At 39.0% G+C, this 22,279-nt stretch overlaps 1 protein-coding gene and 1 pseudogene across 5 annotated transcripts in view; one reads left to right on the forward strand and one right to left on the reverse strand.

The window, feature by feature from the left end:
- CEP162 (centrosomal protein 162) overlaps positions 1 to 17,848 on the forward strand; it is a 103,682-nt gene extending 85,834 nt beyond the window's left edge. For all 5 annotated transcript variants that reach the window (XM_064360867.1, XM_064360866.1, XM_064360868.1 and 2 more), the window contains 2 exons: positions 16,275 to 16,409; positions 17,468 to 17,848. In XM_064360867.1, the coding sequence (XP_064216937.1) occupies positions 16,275 to 16,409; positions 17,468 to 17,674 (342 nt within the window). In that variant the 3' untranslated portion in view covers positions 17,675 to 17,848. The remainder of the gene's footprint in view (positions 1 to 16,274; positions 16,410 to 17,467) is intronic.
- A 1,493-nt stretch (positions 17,849 to 19,341) lies between these two features.
- On the reverse strand, positions 19,342 to 20,210 carry LOC105728470 (cyclin-I-like; annotated as a pseudogene).
- Between the last annotated feature and the right edge of the window lie 2,069 nt (positions 20,211 to 22,279).

Raw genomic sequence — 22,279 nt, forward strand, 5'->3', positions numbered from 1 at the left:
AATAAATTAAGGTTACCTGCTTAGATGGCCAAACTTTTTACCAGTATTTGTGAGAAAGACTTTTAAATTTTTTCAGTTGCCCTTTGTAGGTAATGTTATGGAGGGAGGCTATGGACTAAATTCTGAGTAAAGGAGTTTTTATAGCAGTGTGTTTAAAAAACACGAAAAAACTCTTCTCCCCCTGGGCTGCCTTTTTTTCTTTAGTCTCAAATGTATCTGGGGGTTCTTTTAGGCAACTCCTTGAATGTTTAAATTTCAAAGACATGGTAAGATTTACATCTCTGAGGGACTGAGAAAGGATGTAAGTTTCCTCCAAGAAGGAGTTTTAGGGCATATTCGCCTATTATAAAAGATTCAGGGTTTTTTCGTTTTTTTTTTTTTTTTAAGTTTTTCTTTTCCTGGAGTACAAAGAAATATTTTTGTAGTAGGGGCCCAAAATATGAGAAGGCCTGGAGCTGATGGACTTGATTTATAGAGCCCTGGGAAGTTGGAGGAGTTTTAGGATTAAAGGAATTTGTTCAGAGGCTAAGACTGGATTTTGAGGAAGGGTTTTTAAGTCAGGCACCCAGAGATCAGAAGATCTTCTGTTAGATCAAAGTCAGGCGGCTAGGAGTAAAGGAGATTATAGGTAGGTGAGGAGGAGTTCATAGCAGGTGTGGATTTTAGGTTTGGTCTTAAGTCTAGTCTGACTTCTGTTTATTTTTTTTTCTTTCTAAGACTAGACTTACTTACTCTTTTATGTCCTCCTTTAAATTTTATGTTACCATAAGTACCAGTAAGACATTTGTTTAGAATGAATACTCCCTTTAAAATTAAAAAAAAAAAAAAGAAATTTTTTTTTGATATAAAAACTCAAATCTTTAAAGGTATACCCATTTTAATGTGACTCTAGACCAGCGATCCCAACCCCTGGGCCACAAACTAGTACCAGTCCCTGGCCTGTTAGGAACTGGACCTCTCAGCAGGAGATGAGCAGTGGGTCAAGTGAGCATTACTGCGTGAGCTCTGCCTCCTGTCAGATCGGCATTAGATTCTCATAGCATGAACCCTATTGTGAACTGCATGTGCAAGGAATCTAGGTTGTGGGCTTATGAGAATCTAATGCTAAATGTAATGCACCTGAATCATCCCAAAACCATTCCCCGTCTTTCTGTGGAAGAACTGTCTTCCACAAAACCAGTCCCTGGTACCAAAAAGGCTGGGAACTGCTGCTCTAGACCACGAAGCTTTTTTTATGGCTTAAAACAGGTAAGGCAAGATGATTCACGCCTATAAATCCCAGCATTTTGGGAGACCGAGGTGAGAGGATTGCTCAAGGCCAGGAGTTTGAGACCAGCCTGGGCAATATGGTGAGACATCATCTCTACAAAAAAAAAAAAAAAAAAAAAAACTTGTGTGTTAACATGCGTCTGTAGTCCCAGCTACTCGAGAGGTTGAGGTGGGAAGACTGCTTAAGCCGAGAGTTCAAGGCTTCAGTGAGCTGATTGTGCCACTGAGTAATAGAGCAAGACCCTGTCTCTACAAAAAACAAACAAAAACCAAGAAGCCTTTTGTGGCTTACCAAAAGATCAAATCTCCCTCAAGATCCAAAGTTTCTCTCAAAGATAGCCTAAGAAAACAAAGACCTTTATTGCTATGCTGACAGTAAGAATGGTTTTGTCAAAATGATGTTTCAAGCCTCCCATAGAATGTGGGACCCCCTCCAGTCACAGACCTGCTAATCTGTGACACCAGATGGGCACTACTGAGATACTCCCAGTATAAACCAAGCAACAAAGTTTGAAATGCCAAAGGCACCTTATGGACTGACATCCCTTAAGACAAACTCCCCTGAGCTGGAACCATCAGACAAAGAGAATGCCACTTGTCACTTGTGTCTTGGGTTCTCACCCTATTCAGCTGGCTGCCTCATACAAGCCAACACTTGTGCCCCCACCTGGCAGAGACCAGAGAGAGTGGTCTTAGCAGTCATAAAGCCAAGCTCTCAGGACATAAATCAAGACAAAAAGTGAACCTCATCCTTTTCTTATTGGGAACCCACAGCAAGGTTTGTCTAAACAGACACCAGTCTAGTGAGAACTGTGAACTCACCAGCCTGAGACAGTGCCCGGAACAACAGGCTTATATGACCTATGTCTGTATTCCACCTTGTGATTCTCCTCCTTATGACAAATAATGCAAAAAACAATGGAAAATAATGACCTTTTCAAGGAGGCTAAAGATAATAACCAATAAGTCGCCAAAACCAAACCCACAAGAGTCACAAATTCAAATAATTTTACAATTTTTTTCCTCCTATCAATCTAAATATGGAAAGGAAGGGCCAGGAAAAATTTCACCATCTCTTGACTGGCTACTACAGACAGATATCTGGGAGAGCTGAGTTTAGTAAGAATTCTTACCTTTTACCAGCTTCTGCCAGTTTTGCTAGGATTTCATCTGTAGGTTCCAGAGTGAATGGGTATCCCAGAAAGTCCCATCTGCATTGCCAAAAACTGTTGTTAGGAAGGAAAAAAAATTTTTCTCAGTCCATATGAGTTCTTATTGGGACAGGCCACTGTAGCAAAAGAAGACAGATTAACAAGAGAAAAACAAGTTTATTAATGTGTGCAGCACACATCACAGAAGAGATGTCAACGAAAAGTAACTCAAAACAGTGGCTTAGAACTCTGGCTTACAAACCATCTTCAACAAAAAGCAATCAATTTGTAGATAAAGACAGGACATAGGAAAGCAGTTTTAGGCTACAAAGGTGGGAAACTGTGGGAATGTAAATGTATGTATATGATAGGAAACTCATGGAGTACTGCAGATTCCTCTGGGGCCATCTCTGGGCTGATAAGCATCTAGAGTCCTCTTCACTGAAGGAAAATTTGTATCCTACTTTTAAGCAGAAGAGGAGGAGGATAGAGAGCTTTTCTTCCGTTTGCTGCTGCTTATTGGCTTTAGCTCAAAAATAATTTTTATGTCAAAAAGACATATTTTTAGGTAACATATTCTGGTTTCCTTCAGTACTATTGCTGTTTGATTAATAAATAGGTAAAGCCACCATGATAGTCATGCTGGATCACCAATAACAATGTCATTACAAAAATAAATCTTTCTGGAAACCTACCATTTTTATTAGTCTAAGATCTATTTGATTCTAAAAAGTGTGAAAAGCCAGGAAAGCTGTATATCCTATTCTTTGATGCATATATACCATTTATTGTTATTCAAGGATTTAAGTCCCACAAGCAAAACATAGAGCCAATTATATTGTGCAAAGATCAATGTAAAAACACTCTACAATTATGCAAGTGTCAGTTTTTAAAATCTTGTTCTAGTAGTTGAAAGGCTAGTTCAACATTGTACATTCTTTTCAATGTTTAAAATGTACATAAAACTTTGTTAACATAAGCACTAAGTTTACAGAACCTCAGAACTGAAGTAAAGTTTTTAGGAAAAGCCATAAAAGAAAGCATATGTATATGTTTGCAAGATAAAGAATGAAGTCAGTTTTAGTTAACATAATTGTTAATTTAGCAATAAGACAGTTATTAGAGCGTAGCGAAAATAGCAAAGCCACAGCACATGATTTTTTGGTTTTTTTGAGACGGAGTTTCACTCTTGTTACCCAGGCTGGAGTGCAATGGTGCGATCTCGGCTCACTGCAACCTCCGCCTCCTGGGTTCAGGCAATTCTCCTGCCTCAGCCTCCTGAGTAGCTGGGATTACAGGCACGCGCCACCATGCCCAGCTAATTTTTTGTATTTTTAGTAGAGACGGTGTTTCACCATGTTGACCGGGATGGTCTCGATCTCTTGACCTCGTGATCCACCCGCCTCGGCCTCCCAAAGTGCTGGGATTACAGGCGTGAGCCACCGCACCCGGCCCAGCACATGATTTTTAAGCATAATTACTAGAAAGCTAAGTAAAGCACTCAGTGTCCTGAGTAAAGGTAATGACACCTTGCCTTTTAATTGGAATACCTACCTTTTAATATGGAGTTTATTTATAATGGCTGTATTCTGTATAATATTCTATATAATAGCTGTTTTGACAAAGCTAGTTTATTGCTACCACTGATACCCTTCTGCAGACTCTCCCTGATATCCTGTGTATTATGAGGCATTTCCTCTTAGGCTGGTGGGAATATAAACTTATTCCCACCTCTGTGTGAGCTCCAGGAAATGCTGTTATTTCCACTGGCTTCAAAAATGCCTCCAGGCAATAAACTGGACAACTGTAGGGCTCACCTTATTTCCCTTCTCCCAGAAATCAGTCTATAGTGCTATTATCCAGTGTCTAAAAACAGTTGTCTCAAATATTTTGTGCTGTTTTCTAGTTGTTTAAAGGAGGAGTCTCCCCTTGACTTCACATGCCCACAAGTCAAAGTACACTATACATTACCACAGATGAAAGCACACTATACATTTTAAACCAGTGGTGAACTTTTGCTTATTTTTTTTTAGCATATTTTATTGGCCATGGGAAAACTGAGTAATATTTTGAAGTTTTCAACATAAAGCAAATGCCCTCAATATCATTGGAGATGATTCTCACTGAGTATATTAATTATAAAAATATGAAAGAATTTTTCTAAACTTTTCATTATGTTTCATGCCTTTGTTACCTAAAATATTTTCAAGCACATCTTTTAAAATAATTATATCTGCTTCAATGGGGTGAAAATCTTAGTAAGCATCTAGCACCTCTTCAGTTGATGCTAACTCAGGCATGTATTTTTCAAATCTTTGGTTTAAGACTCTAAAGTTAATCTTTTGTGTTTTAATGTTCATCATAGATTTTTCAGTGTATTATTCCACTTCTAATTGACTACAAAAATCATTCATTCGCACCCTGCAGTTGTAGACAAGGGACATGAATCTTTACTCATGGTCCCTGCAGACAACTAAGAGGACTGTTGCTATTATTGCTTATTTTCATATTTTTCCTATTAGGATATGTATTTTACTGATCATAGATTCTTTTTCATTAGTGGGATTTTATTTTTTTAATCTGCATAAATATTTTATAAAAGATTTAGAAAATAGTTAAGACTTACCTCTAATAAGAGCCCAGGGACTATTGTGGCTCACTCTTAAGAATTATCAAAATTCTTACTGTAATTTGTCTCAAATATGCTATAGCTAGCTGCTGTTGTTTTATGAACAGACAGTGGAATCATAGGGTTTATGATAAGATCTGGGTTTATAGTCTTGACCCACCATTGTAAGGCTCAGTACCTTGTTCAGGTAAACATTTAGAGTCACACAACAACCATAAGGCTGCACTTGGCATGCTGGATACAGGCCAGGAAACAACAGCAGGCTAGCAAGGCAGCATGAGGCATTTCTCTTCAGTGCAAGTCATTCTCACAGCAGTTCATATAGTTGTCCAGGAGCTGTCCGAATTACAACACAGGTGCAAATGAACAAGACTCATACCACTTGCCAAGTGTGAGTCTTATTCCCTTGCTAGCTTAAATGCCCCATGCTCTACAAGAACCAGTATCTCTTATAGTAATCCTTGCACAGTGGCTCCCACAGGCACATGCTCAGTTACAAGAGTCAGCATGCTCAGGACAGCCCAAAACTGTCTCTATGAAGTATTTCAGTTCATACAAAGCCCCCCAAGCCTAGGTACCTGGTGTGCAGCCAATGTCCATTCTTTATCAGGGGTAGAACAGAGACAGAAAAGTAACTGAACTCAAGGTTAGTTTCTCATGCTGAAGAAAAAAGTGATCTTTACTTTTTTCTAGCCATTTCTAGTTTCTTTAAACTCTCATAGCCTCAGTTTTTATAGCTATCAAATTAAATAAGACCTTCATGGCATTTTTTATTCATTTATTTAATAAATACTTAGTGAGCAGGTATCAGTCCCTATTATATGCTTCTCGGGATATGGTAATGAAACACCTGAAGTCATTGCCCTCAAGGAACATTCTAACCAATGGTACAGAAAAATAATCAGATACATATAGTCTGTAATGTCTCCAGCTAACTACCTTTGCTTCAGAACTGTGTCACATGCTGCTGTGATTTAAATGTCCCAACCAAAACTTACATTTAAAGTCAGTTGCCACTGTAATATTAAGAGGTGAGCCCTTTAAAATATAACTAAGTCATGATGGCTCTGATCTCATGGATGAATTCATGATGTTAGAGTAGGAATGGGTTAGTTATCACAGGAGTGGGCTCATGATAAAGGAGTATTTTCAGCAGTTCTCATTCCCTCTCTGTCTCATGCACTCTCCTGTCCTTCCATCATGGGTTAACGCAGCAGAAGGCCCTTGCCAGATGCCTGTGCCATGCAGTTGGACTGTCAAGATGCCAGAACTGTGAGCCAAATAAACATCTGTGGTATTTGGTTATAGCAGCAGAAAGCAAAGACATGTGCCCACCTCTAAACCAATCACTGCCAAGAAAAACTGGACAGCTATAACTGATCAGTTGTTTTTGTCCAGTAAACTGACAGTAAAACTGATCAGAATTTACCCCAACATCACATGAACACCTGAACAATATCAAGGCCTTCTCAGCAAAGAAGACAGGAATGGCCGCTTAAGACACAATGCCCAGTATCTCCTTCAGTACTAGCCTAATTCGAATCTAAACCCTCTAGATTAATTAAGTACTCAAAATTCCTTTAGCAAAGTGGCTAGGAAATCTTATGCCAATAATTACAAAACATGAAGACACATGACATGATTGAGAAGTACATAGACACAGTGTATCAGGCTCGTATTTTTTGTTTGTTTTTTTGAGACACAGTCTTACTCTGTCACCCAGGCTGGAGTGCATTGGCACAATCTTGGCTGACTGCAACCTCTTCCTCCCCAGTTCAAGCAATTCTCATGTCTTAGCCTCTGAGTAGCTGGGATTACAAGGGTATGCCACCACACCCAGCTAATTTTCATATTTTTAGTAGAGACGGGGTTTCACCATGTCAGCCAGGCTGGTCTGGAACTGCTGACCTCAAGTGACCCACCCACCCCAGCCTCCCAAAGTGCCGGGATTACAGGTGTCAGCCACCACACGGGCCCAGACTCATTTAAAGTAATAAACATAGCAAAATTTTGTGGTTCCGTTTAAATTGAAATATGTAGTCTATAAGATTAGCTACTCACCAGCAAGTAAGAGAACAAAGACAAATGTCTTCTCTGAGAAGCAGGCTCTGGGCTATGCACAGACTGTTTGAACTCCAGCATGTGAGCCACCTCCTGCCAGCACTCAACAATATCTGTCTTCTCCAGTAGAAAAGCAGGTTCACTCACCTTTAAGTGGCATCACCTGAGTGAAGCACTCTTTTTACTTGGGTAAATAAACTGTTAATAAGATAACAGTTTTATTCATTAAAGAATACATGATTTTATGAGAGCACCTAGGGGAAGGGGGCGGCTGTGGACACAGCTTCAGCAGACTTAAATGTTCCTGCCTGCCGCCTCTGAAGAGAGCAGCAGTTCTCCCAGCACGATGCTTGAGCTCTGCTAAGGGACAGACTGCCTCCTCAAATGGGTCCCTGAAACCTGTGCTTCCTGGTGGGGAGACATCTCCCCGCAGGGGTCAAGAGACACTTCATACAGGAGAGCTCTGGCTGGCATCTGGCAGGTGCCCCTCTGGGATGAAGCTTTTAGAGGAAAGAACAGGCAGCAATCTTTGCTGTTCTGCAGCATTCACTGGTGATACCCAGGCAAACAGGGTCTGGAGTTGACCTCCAGCAAACTCCAAAAGACCTGCAGTAAAGGGGCCTGTTAGAAGGAAAAATAAACAGAAAGGAAGAGCATAAACAAAAAGCAAACCTCATCTGAAGGTCACCAACATTAAACACCAAAGATAGATAAGTACACGACAAGGGGAAGAAACCAGTGCCAAAAGGCTGAAAATTCCAAAAACAAGAACACCGCTTCTCCTCCAAAGGATCTCAACTTCTCACCAGCAAGGGAAAAAACTGGATGAAGAATGAGTTTGACGAATTGACAGAAGTAGGCTTCAGAAGGTGGGTAATAAAAAACTCCTCTGAGTTAAAGGAGCATGTTCTAACGCAATGCAAGGAAGCTAAGAACCTTGAAAAAAGGTTAGAGGATTGCTAACTAGAATAACCAGTTTAGAGAATAACATAAATGACGTGATGGAGCTGAAAAACACAGCATGAGAACTTTGTGAAGCATACACAGTTATCAATAGCTGAATCGATGAAGCAGAAGAAAGGATATCAGAGATTGAAGATTAACTTAATAAAGCATGAAGACAAGATTAGAGAAAAAAGAACGAAAAGGAATGAACAAAGCCTCCAAGAAATATGGAAATATGTGAAAAGACCAAATCTAGGTTTGATTGGTGTACCTGAAAGTGACAGGGAGACTGGAATCAAGTTGGAAAATACTCTTCAGGATATTATCCAGGAGAAATTCCCCAACCTACCAAAGCAGGCTAACATACAAATTCAGGAAATACAGAGAACACCACAAAAATACTCCCCAAGAAGAGCAACCCCAAGACACATAATCATCAGATTCACGAAGGTTGAAATGAAGGAAAAAATGTTAAGCGTAGCCAGAGAGAAAGGTTGGGTTACCCACAAAGGGAAGCCCATCAAACTTACAGCAGATCTCTAGGCAGAAACCCTACAAGCAAGAATAGAGTAGGGCCCACCAATATTCAACATTCTTAAAGAAAAGAATTTTCAACCCAGAATTTCATATCCAGCCAAACTAAACTTCATAAGTGAAGGGAAAAAAAATCCTTTACAGACAAGCAGATGCTGAGAGATTTTGTCACCACCAGGCCTGCCTTACAAGAGCTCCTGAAGGAAGCATTAAACATAGAAAGGAACAACCAGTACCAGCCACTGCAAAAACATACCAAATTGTAAAGACCACTGACACTATAAAGAAACTGCATCAACTAATGGGCAAAAGAACCAGCTAGAAACATAATGACAGGATCAGATTCACACATAACAATATTAACCTTAAATGTAAACAGGCTAAATGCCCCAATTAAAAGACACAGACTGGCAAATTGGATAAAGAGTCAAGACCCATCCATGTGCTGTATTCAGGAGACCCATCTTGCAAACACACACATGGGCACAAAATAAAGGAATGGAAAAATATTTAACAAGCAAATGGAAAGCAAAAAAAAAAAGCAGGAGTTGCAATCCTAGTCTCTGATAATACAGACATTAAACCAACAAAGATCAAAAGAGACAAAAAAGGGCATTACAAAATGGTAAAGAGATCAATGCAACAAGAAAAGCTAACTATCCTAAATATATGCACCCAATACAGGAGCACCCAGATTCATAAAGCAAGTTCTTAGAGACCTACAAGAGACTTAGACTCCCACACAATAATAGTGGGAAACTTCAACCTTCCACTGTCAATATTAGATCAACGAGACAGAAAATTAACAAGGATATTCAGGACTTGAACTCAGCTCTGGAACAGACGGACCTAATAGACATCTACAGAACCCTCCCCACCAAATAGATAGAATATGCATTCTTCTCAGCACTACATCACATTTATTCTAAAATTGACTTCATAATTGGAAATAAAACACTCCTTAGCAAATGAGAAAGAACAGAAATCGTAACAACCAGTCTCTCAGACCACAGTGCAATCAAATTAGAACTCAAGATTGAGAGACTGACTCAAAACCATACAACTACATGGAAGCTGAACAACCTGCACCTAAATAACTACTGGGTAAATAGCAAAATTAAAGCAGAAATAAATAACTTCTTTGAAACCAATAAGAACAAAGACACAACATACGAGAATCTCTGAGACACAGCTAAAGCAATTTTTACGGAAAATGTATAGCACTAAGGGCCTACAAGGAAAAGCAGGAAAGATCAAAATCACCGTAACATCACAATTAAAAGAACTAGAGAAGCAAGAGCAAAAAATTCAAAAATTAGCAGAACACAAGAAATAACTAAGAGCAGAACTGAAGGATACAGAAACACAAAAAACCAATGAAGCCAGGAGCTGGTATTTTTTGAAAAGATCAAGAAAATAGATACTCCACTAGCCAGACTAATGAAGAAAAGAGAGAAGAATCAAACAGATACAATAAAAAAAATGATAAAAGGGATATCACCACTGATCCCAGAGAAATACATCCTACCATCAGAGAATACTATAAATACCTCTACACAAATGAACTAGAAAATCTAGAAGACATGGGTAAATTCCTGGACACATACACTCTCCCAAGTCTAAACCAAGAAGAAGTCTAATCCCTAAATAGACCAATAACAAGTTCTGAAATTGAGGTAGTAATTCATAGCCTTCCAACCAAAAAAATCCCAGGACCAGATGGATTCACAGCTGAATTCTACCAGAGGTACCCAGAGGAGCTGGTACCATTCCTTCTGAAACTGTTCCAAACAATAGAAGAAGGACTCCTCCCTAATTCATTTTATGAGACCAGAACCTGGCAGAGACACAGTAACAACAACAAAATTTCAGGTCAATATCCTTGATGAACATTGATGCAAAACTCCCCAATAAAACACTGGCAAACCAAATCCAGCAGCTTATCTACCAAGATCAAGTTGGCTTCATCCCTGGGATGCAAGGCTGGTTTGACATATGCAAATCAATAAATGTAATCCATCACATAAACCGAACCAATGACAAAAACCACATGACTATCTCATAGATGCAGAAAAGGCCTTCAATAAAATTCAACACCCCTTCATAGTAAAAACTCTCAATAAACTAGATATTGATGGAACTTATCTCAAAATAATAAGAGCTATTTATGACAAACTCACAGCCAATATTATACTGAATGGGCAAAACTGGAAGCATTCACTTTGAAAATCAGCACAAGGATGCTGTCTCTCATCACTCCGATTCAACATAGTATTGGAAGTTCTGGACAGGGCAGTCGGGCAAGAGAAAAAAATAAGGGGTATTCAAATAGGAAGAAAGGAAATAAAATTGTCTGTTTGCAGATGACATGATTGTGTGTTTAGAAAACACTGTCATCTCTACCCAAAATCTTAAGCTGATAAGCAACTTCAGCAAATTCTCAGGATACAAAATCAATGTGCAAAAATCACAAGCATTCCTATACATCAGTAACAGCCAAATCATGAGTGAACTGCCATTCACAACTGCTACAAAGAGAATAAAATACCTAGTAATACAATTGACAAGTGCAGGACCCTTCAAGGAGAACTACAAACCACTGCTCAAGGAAATAAGAGAGGACACAGATGGAAAAACATTCCATACTCATTGTTAGGAAGAATCAACATCATGAAAATGGCCATACTGCCCAAAGTAATTTATAGATTCAATACTGTCCCCATCAAGCTACCTTTGACTTTCTTCACATAATTGGGAAAAAAACACCTTAAACTTCATATCGAACCAAAAAAGAGCCTACAAAATCCTAAGCAAAAAGAAAAAACAAACTGGAGGCATCACACTACCTGACTTCAAACTATACTACAAGGCTACAGTAATCAAAACAGCATGGTACTGGTACCAAAACAGATATATAGACCAATGGAACAGAACAGAGGCCTCAGAAATAACACCACACATCTACAACCACCTGATCTTTGACAAACATGACTAAAACAAGCAATGGGGAAAGGATTCCCTATTTAATAAATGGTATTGGAAAAATTGGCTAGCCATATGCAGAAACCTGAAACTGGACCCCTTCCTTACACCTTATACAAAAATTAACTCAAAATGGATTAAAGACTTAAACATAAGACCTAAAACTATAAAAACCCTAGAAGAAAACCTAGGCAATACCATTCAGAGCATAGGCATGGGCAAAGACTTTATAACTAAAACACCAAAAGCAATGGCAGTAAAGCCAAAATTGATAAACGGGATGTAATTAAACTAAGGAGCTTCTGCACAGCAAAAGAAACTATCATCAGAGTGAATAGGCAACTTACAGAATGGGAGAAAAGTTTTGCAATCTCCATCTGACAAAGGGCTAACATCCAGAATCTACAAGAAAATTAAATTTACAAGAAAAAAATCTCATCAAAAATGGGTGAATAATATGAACAGACACTTCTCAAAAGAAGACATTTATGCGGCCAAAAAACATGAAAAAAAGCTCATCATCACTGGTCATTAGAGAAATACAAATCAAATCCACAGTGAGATACCATCTCACGCCAGTTAGAATGGCAATCATTATAAAGTCAGGAAACAACAGATGCTGGAGAGGATGTGGAGAAAGGGGAATGCTTTTACACTGTTGGCGGGAGTATAAATTAATTCAACCATTGTGGAAGACAGCATGGAGATTCCTCAAGGATCTACAACTAGAAATACCTTATATACCCAGCATTACTGGGTATATACCTATAGGATTATAAATCATTCTACTATAAAGACACATGCACACATATATTCATTGTGTCACTGTTCACAACAACAAAGACTTGAACCAACCCAAATGCCCATCAGTGATAGACTGGATAAAGAAAATGTGGCACATATATACACCATCAAATACTCTGCAGCTATAAAAAAGAATGAGTTCATATCCTTTGCAGGGACATGGAGGAAGCTAGAAACCATCATTCTCAGCAAACTAACACAGGAACAGAAAACCAAACACTGCATGTTCTCACTCATAAGTGGGAGTGGAACAATGAGAACACATGGACACAGGGAGGGGAACATCACACACTGCATCCTCTCAGGGTGGTGGGCTAGGGAGGGATAGCATTAGGAGAAATACCTAATGTAGATGATGGGTGCAGCAAACCACCGTGGCACATGTATACCTACATAACAAACCTGCACATGTAACCCAGAACTTAAAGTATCATTTTAAAAAAATTAGTCGGGCGCAGTGTCTCGCACCTGTAATCCCAGCACTTTGGGAGGCCAAGGCAGGCAGATCACGAGGTCAGGAGATCGAGACTATCCTGGCCCCATCTCTATTAAAAATACAAAAAAATTAGCTGGGCATGGTGGCGCATGCCTGTAGTCCCAGCTGCTTGGGAGGCTGAGGGAGGAGAATTGCTTGAACCCGGGAAGCAGAGATTGCAGTGAGCCGAGATCACGCCACCGCACTACAGCCTGGGCGACAGTGCGAGACTCCTCACACACACAAAAAAAACAATATAAATTTTAACAATGAAAAAAGAGAAATCTGCAAAGGATACACTTAAAATGTATGTACTTTTTGTGTGTAAATTATATATCCATTTAAAAAGTTAAAAAGGACAAAAATTTCTGAAATGGAAAAATTTTTGTGGGAGTGGAATTTTAAAGAATTTTTATATAACTGTTTTTTAATGTATGAATTTGAGTAATATAAAAACATTTTACTAATTCAAAGTCAATGTAATACACCAGAAAAAGAAAGAATATATGCTTTTATGCTTTTTATGGTGCTATTGCCATCCTTAGTTGAGCATAGATTGAATATTCAGTGTGTTTTTATACTATTAATACATAATAATTAGTATTAGCAATGAGAAGGTATAAAATCACTATAATCCCACTACCTAGTTATATTTTGCTCTATATCCTTCCAGATTTATTTCTATTCATACATACAGAGAAATGCAAATAGTGTGGGTATGGTTCTCGTGTGTACACATTCAGATACATGTTTGTTCATGTACATGTATGCATGTATATGATTTTAAAGCATTTTTAACCTAACTCTGTGTGTGTGTGTGTGTGTGTATAATCTTTTCATATCAGTATGTATCTTTATTGGCATTTCTATTGTACTATTTCAAAATAGAGGCATTATAATACTAATAATTATTTATCAAAAGTTCAGTCTGTACTAGGGACTGTGCAAAGTGTTTTATATGCATTATTTTATTTGATTTTCATCACAACCAAAAGAGTAGGTACTATTATTCTCATTTTATTAGATAAAGAAATTGATGCTAAGAAAAATGAAATAACATGCCCAGGCTTACCAACCACCATACAGAAGTGCCATCATGAGAACTTATTGTCTCTGACTTTAGGTCCCAGGCTCTTACTAGTCATTACTAATTTATTTCACAAATCCCCTACTGTTGGTATGCCAGTTTTTTTTCAGTTTTTTATATAATATGTAGGTAACAGGAAGTTTATTTTTTTTTTTCTCATACATCTTTGCTTATTAAGCATTCAGTTCTCTCTATAGGATAATTCATTAAAATGCAAGGATTTTAAAAATATATATACATATTCAGTTTTAATTATATTCTTAAAAGTTCTTTTAGGTAGGTGCAAATAAATGGAAATTTTCTCTATTAGTCTGAAACCAGATTTCTATGTTTCTGTGATTTACCAATGAATGTTTAATCATCAAATGGTGAATACACTAATTAATTCATGAATAATTGTTAAACATCTGCCTCTCTACCATGTGCAGTTCTAGGTGCTAGGAATAGTGAGGAGAACAAGTAGACAAAAATCTTTGCTCTAATGAAGCTTACATTTTATGTGAGGGGTCAGACAGTAAACATATATAAGGTTTAATAAGTAAAATTAAATGAGACAAAATCTGTAAAGTGCTTAGCCTAATGCCTAGCACATCATAATGTAATGACTGACTACTATTTACCCTTTAAGACTCAATTCAAACACAGCTGCCTTAGGAATTCTGTGGCCCATGTCCTCTTCAAGTTAGGTGTTCTCACTTACCTCACTACTCATGGGCCATCTCTTTATCATAGCACACCATATTAGAATTCTCATTCACTTGACTGCTTCATTCAGAAAACCAGAACTTCCTAACTGGTGTACCAGGAACAATATATCACAAGATAGTAACAGCTGGAAATGTTACTCAAAATCATTTTTCAGCCATTAAAAAGGTTACAGGAATTAAAATAGTATTTGACCATTCTGTGTATGACTCTGCCTTTATCACCTTTCTTAGTTTAGTCATCATCTTTGGTTTTTTTAGAAATAATTTTAGTAACGATTCTTTTATAGCATACAGTTTTTATGCTGAAACAACACCCATCACCATAGCATGTTCTGTAAGGCCTCTTCCTGAGCTCTCTGCAAATGGTCTGCATAGTTCTTTGTTCAATGATGGTATCATCAAAGATGTTCTACATTTAAAATATATTGCCTCTGATTTAATTTGCTTTTATCTTTGCATGTTTTTCAACTAATGTGGGTAAGATAGTGGGATTTTTTAGTATTGTTATTAGGTAATGGGTGTTTTCATATAAAACATGAGTATTAATTCTATTCATTTTCATTTGCCTGGTTGTTACTGCCTTTTGATGTAAAGAATTAGCTAAATCTGATTCTTGTTGGAATTTCTTTTCATGATTATATCGAATAAAGAAGATACAATTAATTGTTTTCCCAAGCTCAATATGAAGGCACTGCACTACACTCTATGAAGATGAGGACTGTGTCTTTAATCGCTACATCCCCAGGTCCTAAGACAGCAGCCAACACAGAAAGGACTCAGTACTTCATTGTCTCTACTTTATATGTTTATGTTTATTTGTGGAATGAACTACTACAAATTATAAAATGATAAAGGCCATAGAGAATTACAAATAGAATTATAGGGTGTTAACAGAAGAAAAATAAACATATTTATTGAACTCTTTCTGTGCATGGGGCACTATACTGTGTTGAGTGCTTTAAATGTACTTTATTTAATTCTGAAAGTAACCACCTTACAAATACCTTGTGGCAAAGTTTAATGCATTAAAAAAAAGTGCCAACTTCATTTTCAGCTCCTTTACCAATTGCCATACTTGGGCGGTAGAAAATGGTTCATTCATCCGGAACCTCTTAGAATGTGAGGTCAACTCAGAGCCAGGATGAACCATTACTTTCTGGATATAGAGGATGAAAGCTATGAATTACTCTAACAATCCAAGATGACTCTTACTTTTATAGAGAAATGTTATACAAATGTTCTTAATTTTCTTTTTTTTTTTTTTTTTTTTTTTTTTTTTTTTGAGGCGGAGTTTCGCTCTTGATACCCAGGCTGGAGTGCAATGGCGCGATCTCGGCTCACCGCAACCTCCGCCTCCTGGGTTCAGGCAATTCTCCTGCCTCAGCCTCCTGAGTAGCTGGGATTACAGGCACGCGCCACCGTGCCCAGCTAATTTTTTGTATTAGTAGAGACGGGGTTTCACCATGTTGACCAGGATGGTCTCGATCTCTTGACCTCGTGATCCACCCGCCTCGGCCTCCCAAAGTGCTGGGATTACAGGCTTGAGCCACCGCGCCCGGCCTCAATTTTCAAGATTACCTGTTAAAAAATAATTAATTCTTGTTTTCCATTTGCTTCATGTCAATTTTAGATTACAAAACTCTTAGAAGAATTGAGAGAAGCTAAAGAAAACCATACACCAGAGATGAAACATTTCATGGGCTTAGAAATGAAAATTAAGCAGATGGAAATGAGACATGCACAAAGAGAACAGGAACTTCAACAGGTAAAGTAAATCATGTTTACGTATTTATATAGATCTTTACTTTTAAGTGCCTTTAATTTGCTATAGTTTTGTCATCCCTAGCAAAAATACCACTTAGAGTGTTTCCAGTGTATTTTGATCTTGTTAAAAATTTAATAAATTTATAACTTTTAATAGAAAATGAGATTTTATATCACAAGTGCTTGGAGATTGGCATCCTTATATCTGGAAAAAAAAAAAGCTTGTATCATGTTCTTAATTATTGATAGGCTCCTAAAAAGTTACACATCTCACCCTGGGAACAAGGCATGGTGTGCCATATCCAAGTCATTTCTGCAAATGTTTATAAGAAATAAATTTTTTAATATGCTTATTTAAAATATAGCTATCACTAGTAATATCATTACTATACAGTTAATTACAAACAGATAAATGAATAGAAATTAAAATAGCAGATGCGAGGGCATGATATGTTTTTAGGCACTTGCCTTGGTGCTGAAATTTAACTTTGTTTGAACAGTGTATTAGTCTGCTTGGGCTGACATAACAAAGTATCATAAATTGGGTAGCTAAACAGGAGAAATTTATTTTCTCACAATTCTGTAGGCCGGAAGTCCAAAATTGAGGTTTTGGTCAATTAGGTTTCTGGTGAGGGCTCGCTTTCCAGCTTTCACTTAGCCACCTTTTTTCTCATTCTAACATCATGTTTCCTCCGTGTATGTGCGCAAAGGAGAGGGAGAGGGGCAAGAGATCTTTTTGGCGTCTCTTCTTATGAAAACACTAATTCTTACCAAATCAAGTCCCCAACCTTATGATCTCATTTAACCTTACTTCAAATACAGCCACTCTGAGGGTTAGGACTTCAACATACGAATTTGTTGGGGACACAAACATTCAGCCCCTAACACCATTGGGATTTTTATACTCCTTGGAGACAGAAAATGCTGCATCCATGCAGAGCATTATGTTTCACATGAGTTCCCCAAAGAAACCCCAGGTTTGCCTACTTTAAGACCATGAAATGTTCCTCACCCACCACTATGAACTATAACCTCAATGTGGAATTTTTGTATTTGCAGATAATACAGCAGACCCACCAAGTAGTAGAAACTGAGCAAAACAAAGAAGTTGAAAAATGGAAAAGACTGGCACAGTTAAAGAATCGTGAGCTGGAGAAGTTCCGCACAGAATTAGACTCAATATTAGATGTTCTCCGAGAGCTGCAGCGGCAAGGGGTGGTTGTGCCCGTTGCTTTTGAAGATGAAATGAATGCACCAGAGTATTAACTAGAAACTCAGATTTCATAATGACCTTAGGCCTTAAAAAGCCTAAAGATGGATGGGATTGTGCCACTGTCAAGAGAGCTTATGAAAAACAAGTGTTCCAGTATGTTTCCAGAAAGCAAACCACCAAAGCAACATTGCAAAATAAATTGCCTTATACCAATAAGAAAAAAAAAAGTGTCATTGTGTGTTTTACTGAAAATCATTCATCAGTCACATTTTGAGTGATTTATGGACAGGTTCCTTTCTGTCAGAGAAAGTCTCACTTGTATGCTAGAAATAGAAAAGAAAACTGAACATACTCTGCCACATTATTATTGATAATGTGGGGTTATTTTTATTTTAGATCCAGGGGTATATGTGCTTGTTGCAACGTGGGTGTATTACATAATGGTGGGAATTGAGCTTCTAGTGTACCCATCTCTGAAATACTAAACATTGTACCCAATAGGTAATTTTTCAGCCCTCACTACCCCTCACACTCTTTCCTCTTTTGGAGTCCCCCAATGTCTATTATCTCCATCTTTATGTCTGTGTGTGCCTGTTGTTTTAGTTCACATAGGATAATGGCCTTCAGCTCCATCCATGTTGCTGCAAATGACATGATTGCATTTTTTTATTATTATTATTAAGGACAACTTTTTATTGCTACCAGGCTTTTATCATCAGTACACAGTTCTGACTGCAATGCCTTTTTCAGCCTGCAAAGGGAGCTCAGGATCCAGAAGTCATTAAGAGATATAGGTAGGCTGGGAAGGTAGGGGGAGTAAGTTCTAATAGCTTAACATAAAACTAGGGTACTTAATTCAGTTATGACATGTTACAGACTCAAATCATAGAGCTGCCCCAACATCTAGACAGCCTCTCCTACTGATTATAAATGAGTGAAAACTAATCAGTTACAAAAATCTAATTTCAGTTGTTACATACATGTTTCTTTGGTGAGCACCAGGATATATTAACTTTATCGCAAATTCTTTGATACAAATATCAAAAATGCTTTCAGCAAATCTAAGTGTCCTAATTACATGCAACTTTTAAGCATCACTTTAAGGTAAACAAAAATGAAAACCATAATTTTAAATTAAAATTTGAAATGAGACACTAAATCAATCTGGTAATACAGGGACTTTTTCTGTTGCTTTCATTAATATGGGACAATTCCAAAGTACCCTTTTCAAACTAATTGGAACTTGAATCATGGCTGTCACACCGAAATAATTTGTTCATTCAATTGCTAAAAAATAATTCTGGGGTTTCCTATTCAGTGAAAATCAGAATACAGATCAACATGCATAAAGTTCACTAACTATTAAGTGGAGAAGCAAGCAAAAGCAATGGGAAAATTAGGATGCTGAGGGGGGAACAGGTTTGCTGACTATGAATTTTAACTCAACTTTTGACGGGGCAAGCTACGTTACATTATGGCAGAAAAAAAGTGCAACTGACATCATACTACAAAGTGATTTTTTAAGTTTAAAAGTTTGGATCTTTTGGATTTTTTTTTTTTTTTTTTTTTGGTCTTTATGTGCTTAAATAATGTTGAATTATAATTAGCCACACAAATAATGAGAGTTTTTTTTTTTTCTGGCTTACTCCAAATCAGCCTGTTAAGGTATATTCCTTCTACAGCCTTTCCTCATTTTCCATGTTCTCATTCCCAGAGTAGTCTACCTTAGTTTACACTCAAAGGTAACTCTTACTGAAACTACATGCATGATAGAAACAGGCTGCAAAGGTGGACAAGGATTTTCTGAAATATTATCTTCATTATAGAGCCGTTTAATTCCATCATAGAAGTCATCCACTTCCATTTCCTCTCCTTTGCATTTAGCAGAAATCTGCTGCACCCATTGGCAGCTGGGAGATGATGGTAAAAGGCTGCTGCACCTCTGACTGGCACTTCTGGCTTGCTGTTGTCCTTGGAGAAGTCTGGGCCTGGGACAGAGGAGGGATGTAATCTGAACACTCCTTTGTCACAGGTTACCAGGGTGTGCTTGAGGGGATGGTTGACATAAACAGAATTTAGAGGCAGGGAAGACTGCAGAGTAGAAAGGTGATGTGTCACAAGCTCCTGACAATGGATTAACTAGGAGCTATCCATCTGTGCTTTCTGAAGTAGTTCAATTGTAAGAGAAAGCCAATCAGGAATGAGTTTCTCCATTTCCAGACTAACCATGGCCAGAGCAAGCATGGATCCTCTGAATTGCAGAAGTTGGTTGCAGGCCATATAGTGAAGTAGTTGCTTGGTAGGGACTGCCAAATGTTGAGATGGGCTCAATTTGGGCAAACTGAAAAGTAATTGAGGCCTAGTTGACACTGCAATGGCATGGAAAATATGAAGAAAATCCAGTGGTGTGGCTGTGTGAAGATCCCAATTCAACTTATCCAGAATAATTATCTCCATTCTCAAAATTTCAGATGAGGAACATCCACAGAAACTGTCTCTTGCCAATACTTTCAGTACTGGAATTCTCTCATCTTCCTCAACAGTCTTGGCAGCTAGGAAAAAACAGCTGATGGCAATACAACTTAAGTATTTTGGGAGGATTGATCCAAGATGGCCGATTAGGAGGAAGTCAGGATCGCAGCTCCGAGAGAAGGCGCAGAGGGTGATTGGACGCCGCATTTCCAGACGGATTTTTACTGCCCACAGACCAGCAGATTCACAGGAGGAGGAGCCCCACGGGTCACCAGCGCCGCTGGTTTGAGCGGCGCGGCCGCTCGGCCTATGCCCTGGGGTGGGGGGCAGCGGCTCCTTGTACAGAGTGAGAGAGACTGAGTCCCCTCTGAGCCAGCAAGGGGAGCTGAAGCAGGGATTCAAGCCGGGAGACTCCCGGGCAAGGGCGCACCACGAATCTCAGAGCCGCTGCTTCGGACCAGGAGATTCACAGGTGGAGGAGCTCCACGGGTTGCCAGTGCCGCTGGTTGGACTGGCGCGGCCGCTCGGCCTGCACCTGGGGCAGGGAGCAGCGGCTCCTTGTACAGAGTGAGCGAGACTGGGTCCCCTCTGGGCCAGCAAGGGGAGCTAAGGCAGGGAGTCAAGCCAAGAGATTCCCGGGCAAAGAGGGTGCCGCCGGAAACACGACTGAACCCGGGACGGTCCAGCTCTGTGGGGGAGGGGTGTCCCCACTGGGAAACACCCTGCAGTTCCCAGGGCAATTTGCTGTAACCAAGACAACCCGCCACTACAGAGATTACGTCACTACAGGGGCTGGCCAGCATAGCAGAAACAGTTATAACTATACCCATATAAACAGGACTGCAGGGAAGTTCACACGGAAGCTGGGCGGAGCCCACAGCAGCTCAGCAAAGCCTCTGCAGGCTGAGTGTGACTAGGCTGCCACCTTGTGGGCAGGGAAAACGGTTGCAAGACAGCAGTAAATCATAAAGCCCTAACTCCCTGGGACAGAACACCGGGGGGGAAGAAAAGGGGGTTTCTGAGTTCAGCTACTGCAGACTTAAAATTACCAAAATCAGAAAGACAGCAACTACAAAGTCGAAAGGTGGATAAATCCACAAAGATGGGAAGAAACCAGCACAAAAAGAATGAAAACACCCAAAACCAGAACACCTCTCCTCCTACAAGGGAGCACAACTCCTCACCAGCAAGGAAACAAGACTGGATGGAGAATGAGTGTGATGAAATGACAGAATCAGCTTTCAGAAAGTGGATAACAAGAAACTTCCGTGAGCTAAAAGAACATGTTCTAACCCAATGCAAAGAAACTAAGAACCTTGAAAAAAGACTTGACGAAATGTTAACGAGAATGGACAACTTAGAGAGGAATATGAGTGAATTGATGGAGCTGAAAAACACAACACGAGAACTTCGTGAAGCATGCATAAGTTTCAACAGCCGAATAGACCAAGCAGAAGAAAGGCTATCAGAGGTCGAAGATCAACTCAATGAAATAAAACGAGAAGGCAAGATTAGAGAAAACAGGGTAAAAAGGAATGAACAGAGTCAACAAGAAATATGGGACTATGTGAAAACACCTAATCTACATTTGATAGGTGTACCTGAATGTGACGAAGAGAATGCATCCAAGCTGGAAAACACTCTTCAGGATATTATCCAGGAAAACTTCCCCAACCTAGCAAGGCAGGCCAATATTCAAGTCCAGGAAATACAGAGAACACCACAAAGATATTCCTCTAGAAGAGCAACCCCAAGGCACATAATCATCAGATTCACCAGGGTCGAAATGAAGGAGAAAATACTAAGGGCAGCCAGAGAGAAAGGTCGGATTACCCACAAAGGGAAGCCCATCAGACTCACAGCAGATCTCTCAGCAGAAACCCTACAGGCCAGAAGGGAGTGGGGGCCGATATTCAACATCCTTAAAGAAAAGAACTTTCAACCCAGAATTTCATAGCCAGCCAAACTAAGCTTCATAAGTGAAGGAAAAATAAAATCCTTTGTGAACAAGCAAGAACTCACAGATTTCATCACCACCAGACCAGCTTTACAAGAGCTCCTGAAGGAGGCACTACACATAGAAAAGAACAACCAGCATCAGCCACTCCAAAAACGCACGAAATGGTAAAGAGCAGCAACACAATGAAGAATCTGCATCAACCAATGGGCAAAACAGCCAGCTAGCA

This window comes from Aotus nancymaae, unplaced genomic scaffold, assembly GCF_030222135.1.
Source record: "Aotus nancymaae isolate 86718 unplaced genomic scaffold, 86718_ANA_hifiasm-v0.15.2.pri h1tg000040l, whole genome shotgun sequence".
NCBI classification, from domain to species: domain Eukaryota; kingdom Metazoa; phylum Chordata; class Mammalia; order Primates; family Aotidae; genus Aotus; species Aotus nancymaae.